The 8,154-nt window shown below is 43.2% G+C and overlaps 1 protein-coding gene across 1 annotated transcript in view; it reads left to right on the top strand.

The window, feature by feature from the left end:
• The window catches only part of scn4ab (sodium channel, voltage-gated, type IV, alpha, b), a 47,411-nt gene extending 42,805 nt beyond the window's left edge, over positions 1–4,606 (top strand). Inside the window, exons 25-31 of the mRNA XM_068568911.1 lie at positions 641–778; positions 861–965; positions 1,065–1,335; positions 1,554–2,175; positions 2,259–2,403; positions 2,490–2,567; positions 2,671–4,606. Coding sequence (XP_068425012.1) covers positions 641–778; positions 861–965; positions 1,065–1,335; positions 1,554–2,175; positions 2,259–2,403; positions 2,490–2,567; positions 2,671–3,015 — 1,704 coding nt within the window. The 3' untranslated portion in view covers positions 3,016–4,606. The remainder of the gene's footprint in view (positions 1–640; positions 779–860; positions 966–1,064; positions 1,336–1,553; positions 2,176–2,258; positions 2,404–2,489; positions 2,568–2,670) is intronic.
• Positions 4,607–8,154: the final 3,548 nt, after the last annotated feature.

Raw genomic sequence — 8,154 nt, forward strand, 5'->3', positions numbered from 1 at the left:
TGCTAGTGTGGACTTGAAGATATAACTGATACGAGTACTATTTCTAATAGGTTCCAGGTACTGATACTCGTACAAGTATGTATTTTAATAATTTGACGAGTTCAATCAGGAGAGACTTGTTGAATGTATTACATATGCATAACATTTGAATAGTACAAAGTCTTTGGCGATTGGACTCCATTCTGAAACTAATAGCCAAGCGGCAGTGATGCTGAGTCCGATATGCAGAACCTCCTGGAGTCCAGACGCCCTGGTGGTGGTGAAGGCTTACTGCAACCGATGATGAATGAGTTTGTCCATCTGTTTGAGCTGACGTGAACTCTGACAGCAGCAGAGAGTAGAACCTGTTTAAAGGTTTGACAGCAATTATGTGATTGACTTTAGGACACATAATCTGACTGGTTGATTTGAAGTCAGCTGATGGAGTAATCACAGGGAGAACTAGAAAATTTCACAAGAAATTTTGAAAGTGTGGCTACTACTACTGGTACTAGTACCAGTACTAACAGGTACTTTAGTGGTATAGATGCTGTTACAGGTTCAAACTTACATTTAATTGAGTGTCTCATGTTTCATGAATTTCTTAATTCAATACTAACTCAACCACCATGTTATGATGATTACTGTCCCATGTGTGTAGGTGGAGTCCCAGCCGCAATACGAGGCCAATTTGTACATGTACCTATACTTTGTCATCTTTATCATATTCGGCTCCTTCTTCACCCTCAATCTCTTCATCGGAGTCATCATAGACAACTTCAACCAGCAGAAATCTAAGATATGTTTCTACTCACTGACATTATCTTCAGATTTAGTGGTGATAACAGACATTTATGGTTCCTCTGTTTGGTTCTCTTTACTTGGGGGGAACAGATCTGTTCATGACCGAGGAACAGAAGAAGTATTACAACGCCATGAAGAAACTAGGCTCCAAGAAACCTCAGAAACCTGTTCCACGGCCAGAGGTCAGTTCAGATCCTTCCCACCAGACTTTGTGAACTACAGGTGTGAAAGGTTCAGGTGGCACCCGTCCTCACCTGGTTCTGGTCTCTCTGTCTAACCAGAACAAGTTCCAAGCTCTGGTCTTTGACCTGGTGACCACTCAGCTTTTCGACATCTTCATCATGGTGCTAATCTGCCTCAACATGGTGACCATGATGGTGGAGACAGACGAGCAGAGCGAGGAGAAAGAGATGATCCTGTACTGGGTCAATCTCGTCTTCATCGTCGTCTTCACCACAGAGTGCACTCTGAAGATGATCGCTCTCCGGCAGCACTACTTTGCTGTCGGTTGGAACATCTTTGACTTTGTTGTGGTCATCCTGTCCATTGTGGGTGAGTCAGTGAATCTGTGTCTGGTGATGTCATTTTCTCATCAACTGATGTCATTAAAGTGTCTTCTTTTCATATTTAAGGCCCAGACATGTCCGGAGATGTTTCAAAGTTAAGGGTTATGAATTATGGTCAGAGATGTGCTGGTTTGTGATAAGTCAAACAATCCAGAAGAAAAACAGGTTTTCTTTTTCCCCACTTCCTTACGTACTTCCCTTCAGGCCTCCTTCTTGCTGACATCATAGAGAAATATTTTGTTTCTCCAACGCTCTTCCGTGTAATTCGATTGGCTCGGATCGGCCGAGTCCTTCGTCTCATTCGTGGAGCCAAGGGGATCCGGACACTGCTGTTTGCCCTGATGATGTCACTTCCTGCCCTCTTCAACATCGGCCTCCTCCTATTCCTTATAATGTTCATCTTCTCCATCTTTGGCATGTCTAACTTTGCATATGTGAGGAAGGAGGCCATGATTGACGACATGTTTAACTTTGAGACGTTTGGGAACAGCATGATCTGTTTGTTTATGATCACCACGTCGGCCGGATGGGACGGTTTGCTGAACCCCATCATGAACACACCACCGGACTGTGACCCCGACATGGAGAACCCCGGGTCCATGGTCAGGGGGGACTGTGGCAGCCCGGCATTGGGCATCGTCTTCTTCACCACCTACATCATTATGTCCTTTCTCGTGGTGGTCAACATGTACATTGCCATCATCCTGGAGAACTTCAATGTGGCGACAGAGGAGAGCGCTGACCCGCTGTGTGAGGACGACTTTGAGATGTTCTATGAAACCTGGGAGAAGTTTGACCCAGATGCATCTCAGTTCATCCAGTACAGGCGAGTCTTGAGATCCGATTTGGACTCTGATGTGTTGTTCCAAAACTCTGCAGGGCTTTAATATACTTTTTTGTATTACTCAGTGAGCTGTCAGATTTCTGCGATACTCTGAAGGATCCGCTGAGGATCTCCAAACCAAACACCATCAAACTGATCCACATGGATCTGCCTCTGGTTCCTGGAGACAAGATCCACTGTCTGGACATCCTGCTTGCTCTCACTGCACAGGTAACATGACCGGCTCACTTATATTCATCTTGTGCTGTCATGTTGTGGCATATCAGATCACATAGTTTGATGATATGTGTATGTAGGTTTTGGGTGATTCAGGAGAGATGGATGCTCTTAAAGCCAGCATGGAGGAGAAGTTCATGGCCAACAATCCCTCCAAGGTAAGGTTTTACAGTTTAAAATATTGACATATTCTAAAAGGGGTGGATATTGTTTCATTCATCAAAGTATACTGAAGTCATAGATAACGGTTGTTACCTCCAGGTGTCGTATGAACCAATCAGCAGCACTCTGCGGAGGAAACAGGAAGAAGTGGCAGCAACAGTGATTCAGAGAGCATACAGGAAACGCCTCCTGAAGCGGACGGTCAAGTTGGCGTCTTACAAATACCGAGAGAAGACGGAGGGACGGCAAGATAAGGAGTCGCCGCCCGAGACAAAAGGACTTCTCTATAAACGCATCAGTCAGCTGTACGGCGGCAGCGAGGTCTCAGGTGAGGAAACGTCCACCCGGGTGGCGCTTCAGAGCGACTTTCTCCTCCACGCTGCTCCACCTCTCAATACCTCCAACTTCCTGCCGGTTGAGAAGCTGAGGGAGTCTATTGTCTGATGTCCTCAGCTGTCGGAGGAACAGCAGACTAATCTCTGTGTTGGCTTCTGTAAAGAATGCAGAGTGATGCATCCTGAACAATAGATAGTTTCATCCTTGTGTTTTCATATTTCACACTTTGCAGATGAATGTAAGGTTATTAGTAACAGTTATTAGAATGTTATTTGTGTGAGGCAGAAGTGTATAACTAGGTTTCATAATGTTTTCTGTAGCAGAAATTCTGAAGCTCCAGTCTGAAATAAAAGGATCAGTAAGTGAGGACACTGACGTCACAGTATTGATGTTGACTTCTCTGCTGCAGGAAATACAGACACGCAGCTTATGTTACCTCCCTTAATGCTACATTGTGAAATACAGCTCGGCAGGAGAGCTGGCTAACATTAGCTAGGAGCAGCACAATCACGATTGGCTAAATAACAAAGTTAACAGCTGTTAACGGCGGTTCCATTGAATTACATTATGAGACCTTCAGAGTCCATTGAGTCAAATTGATAATTGTCTGACATTTTAGAGAGGGGCTTATGACCTAGAGTCTTTTGTCTTTGATGCACTGGTATCATACCGATACTTTGTATCAAATCCATACTTAGTATCAAATCCATACTTAGTATTAGATCTGAGTCTGATCTTCAGAAAATCTTCTAACCCCTGACATTGATCATTTATCAGATATGCGTGTTCTACGTTGATGAACTCATTGTGGCTGCTTGCCATATTTAATACCTGATTATATCAATGTTTGCATTATTATATTACTTACTGAAGTCAACAGGATCTCCAGCTGTGGTTATAAAGTGATGTTCCTCGTCTTTTAATCAGAATGTATGGAGCTGACCACTAAACTCAGCTGTCAATCAAAAACACATAAACAGGAGGTGTGTTGAGAAAGCTGAAAAAATAAAAATGTACCATTAATGATCAAATTATTCTGCATTGTTTTCTTGTTTTGCTCGTTTCATTATTTCTTTTTTATTTCATGTATTTTGTATTTGTGGTTTATCAGTATTTATTATAATGTGTATTTGTATTGATCTGTGCAGTAACCTCTGATCATCTTTCTTTAACTTCAAACTGTGGCTCGGGTCACACTTTATGTGATTGGTGGCTGCGTGCCATCAGTCTGCTGATTGGTGCGCTTTGAATGTTTGAAGATGATGATTGACAGTTGTGACCTGCAGTGAAGATAAAATAATAGAAGCTCCAATTCCTTTGTTTCTGCTGCTGTTCTTCAGGCCTTCATGCGTACCTGAAATCAGTGTCTTTATTTTACTGTATGTAATTATTTGACTGTTATTCATTCACAGTATTAAAATGAATCCAGTGGTGAATTTTAAAGTAGTCCAGGATTTGCTGTTAAACATAATACAGTTCCATCTTACTGTGATCACAAGTACAGTATTTAGATTACTACTGATATAACAATTACGGTACTGACTGATTGTTACTGTAAAAATGACTACAGTATTCCAGAGGTACTGATTTTCATTTCACAGTAAGAATGCTGTGAAATATACAAATATACAATATGCCATAAAGCGAGGGAATCTGCGGAGGAGAGCAGGCAGATAAACAGAGGACTGATGTCTGAATGTCTGGTCTTTATGTTTCTAGTTATTGTTGAAAGACCTTAAAATAAAGTTCATCATCCAAAAACCTTCACCAATGATTTAAAGATAGAGAAATATGGTTGTTATTTATGCCTTATTATGCTGTGATTTTACATGTCCGGCCCACTTGAGATTAAAATGGGCAGCATGTGGCCCCTTCACTAACATGAGTTTGAACCCCCTGCTGTAGATCGATAATTCAAAGTCAGCTGAAATTAAATAATGATATTCCTAATTTCACAATCTTCCAATATTCACACATGTCTAAAAATAGATCCTTAAAACTGTAAATTAACATCACAATGACTTCTTGTTCAGGGCGGTGCCTGCTATGCTCTTGGCCTTGATGTAGTACTGTACAGGTTTGGAGCAAATTGAAGGCAAAGTCGTCTCAAAAGACAATGTAAATGTTATTTTTTTGTAATGGTCCAATATTCAAACAGCTTTAAAAGCAGAACCTTGAAGGTTAAAATCAGATTTTGAATTATATTTTCTCCGAATCTGCACAGTGATATCTCAAGGCCAAATACACACACACACACACACACACACACACACACACACACACACACACACACACACACACACACACACACACACACACACACACACACACACAGAGATCCCCCTGAACAAGACTGCATGTAATTTATAGTCGGGTCACTAGCTTTGTTTCTTTGAAGGGGCGGCTGTAGCTCAGGAGGATGAGCGGTCGTCTGGATACCACAAGGTACCCGGTTCGATCCCCGGTCTGCCTGCAGCTCACAAGTCGAAGTGTCCTTGAGCAAGGCACCTAACCCCTCATGACTCCGCGGGCCCAGAGTGGCCCGTGGCAACCTCCAAGCAATTTACCTGAACCCTGAGGCTGTGTACCTGATGTGTGGTAAACACTTGACTAAGTGAGTTTGTTGAAGCTGACATGTAGAGAAGAGTGTCCCATGTTTTATTTCATATTTTGCTCTTTACAGACAATATGTTTTCTTAGCTACTAGGCACATGAGAAATAAAGAAAAAGTAGTGACTATAGTCTTTCTATGCCTTTATGAGAAAGCATTTGTGTCAGTGTGGACAGCACTGTGGGTTGATTGTTGTAGCCTTTTGATTATTGCTTGCTGCTTTATCATTCTATTGTCACGTTTTGTGCCAAATGGCTCTCCTGAACTTAAGCATGTATTATACAATAGATATGTTTAAAGTGAGTTTTTGCTCATGAAGCAGTAGTTGACCTTACTGTAATATTTTGGATTTGATGAAATGGGTCTTGATGAAAACAAGTCATAGACACTGAAGGCTCCAGTGCAGTGAGTAGTTTCCATAAATCCATGTGCTTTAAAATGTACCGTTTTGTCTGATATATGTTGTTTGCAGAACATCATACAAAGGTTAAAGAAGTGACTGATGCGTCACCGCCACCAAGTGGTGTGAAGCTGTATTGCAAGTGAGCGTGTTTTGGTTAACACTTGTAATTGAGTGTTAAACTAATAACCTGTCCCTTGCCTCTCGCTGCTCAGAAAGGAAAAAGCAAATGTTTTCGGTGTCCTCTATGGTTACGAATCACTTGAGTGCACTAGACTTTGCTTCTGAAGTGTATTTGTTTGTGTGAGCGTGAATAATTTTGTTGTAACACAAAAGGAAACGAGCGTCCCGCAGTGTAAAAGCTCGACGTGTTGGTTGATGTGCTGTCCACTGGGTAAGCTGAAGCTACTGTTGCGGAGCTCCGCGCTTTGTGTCTTTGCCTCATAGCTCGTGTGTGCGGTGTATTTCCTTGTGTGTGTGTGTGAATTGTGGGTCGAAGCTTGTTGTTTGAGGTAATCGCGGCGGTGTGTTTGCTAAGGACTGTGCGTCCATGAGTTTGTTAAAGTTGTGTGTTTTGTGTTAAAGTGTGTTATGCCGGCGTGTCTTTTAGAGCGGCGGTCCCAGCCAGCAGTAGCGGTCCGTGTGTCCCTCGGTACCGGGCTGGAGAGAGCCAATGAATGTAAGCAAGTAATTGTTTGTAAAATGTTTTATTTTGAAAGATGAGCGGATGCTTCCGTCTGTGAATAACCTGTGACTTAACCTGTCGACATACGCTAACCCGAAAAAGTCCGTCTCTGTGTTGTGTATTAAAAGTAAGAAGGAGTGAGTTTTCCCCGTGAGGAGCAGGAGATGATCATGAAGGCATTTGAGTAAGTCCGAGCTTAATCACGGCAAAGCTTTATGCTGCGTTTGTAACATAGTTGAATTAGATGCAGGTTAAATCCAGCCGAAATGTGAAAATTGTGCCACCTGGCGTTCGAAATGTGTCACTGTGCTTCATATGTAACGCAAAGGATTGTGGTAAATCGTGAGAGTAATGTCGGACGCTTGCGCAGGTAAGTTGTCTAAATGTGTGTGTAAACGTTTGTGTAAATAATTAGTAAAAGTGCGTGAGTGTTGAGCTGGCTTTATTTGTTGTCGTGGCGTGTTTTTGTGTTAATTGAAGTATTGTTTTTTATTGTCAGTATGAACGTGGCTGGAGTCGCTCGTTAATGCTAATGCTAAGGTGACGCAGTATTTTTGGGCAGAGCACGGCGGTCAGGTTGTGCTGCAGCGCCTCCATTTGGTCTGAGGACAAGACGTTGTGTTATCCAAGTGTACCTAAGCTGTGTAATTGCAGAGCAGGGCCCCGCTGCTTATTACATTCCAAAAATGTATTTTGTGAGTCAACAACAGTCTATTGATAGTGTGAAGTTTGAGTTTTGATTTGTCCTCGCCATTGTTTCCTGTTTAATTGTGGCAAAATGCATTCTGGGACGAACAGCTGTTTGCCCCCAGGGAAATTAGCATTTCCCAGCATGCAGTCTTGGTGTAACCCTAACCCTGCACCATGATGAAAGTTAAGAATGCAGACAGCTAAGTAGCTTTGCTGCGCACTCAGTTATCAAGTGTTCAAGGCTAAATGTCCAGGCATTGCGAACAAGCAGGCCTGGTGGGGCTGGTTTAGGGATGCTGGCTCTCTCTGATGGCCGCGGTCCCTACTCTGGTATGAAACCTGACCTGCTGCACCTTTCCTGGTGTAGCTCGGTCCGTGGGGGCTGTAGAAGCATGCGGCCTGGGCAGGCCTCTTCGGGAGAAGCAGACCTTTCCAACGAGACCTCACACGAGCTGATCCGACGAAGATAAGTATTTTTCCCGATTAAAAAAACCTGGCCCCGCCCCCTAGGGTTAGAGGGTTAGAGGGTTAGGGTTAGAGGGTTAGGGTTAGAGGGTTAGAGGGTTAGGGTTAGAGGGTTAGAGGGTTAGGGTTAGAGGGTTAGAGGGTTAGGGTTAGAGGGTTAGGGGGTTAGGGTTAGGGTTAGGGTTAGAGGGTTAGGGTTAGAGGGTTAGAGGGTTAGGGTTAGAGGGTTAGGGTTAGGGTTAGGGTTAGGGTTAGGGTTAGGGTTAGGGTTAGGGTTAGGGTTAGGGTTAGGGTTAGGGTTAGGGTTAGGGTTAGGGTTAGGGTTAGGGTTAGGGTTAGGGTTAGGGTTAGGGTTAGGGTTAGGGTTAGGGTTAGGGTTAGGGTTAGGGTTAGGGT

This window comes from Clinocottus analis, unplaced genomic scaffold (assembly GCF_023055335.1).
Source record: "Clinocottus analis isolate CAN_PGR_092001 unplaced genomic scaffold, fCliAna1.0.p SCAF_87, whole genome shotgun sequence".
NCBI lineage: Eukaryota > Metazoa > Chordata > Actinopteri > Perciformes > Cottidae > Clinocottus > Clinocottus analis.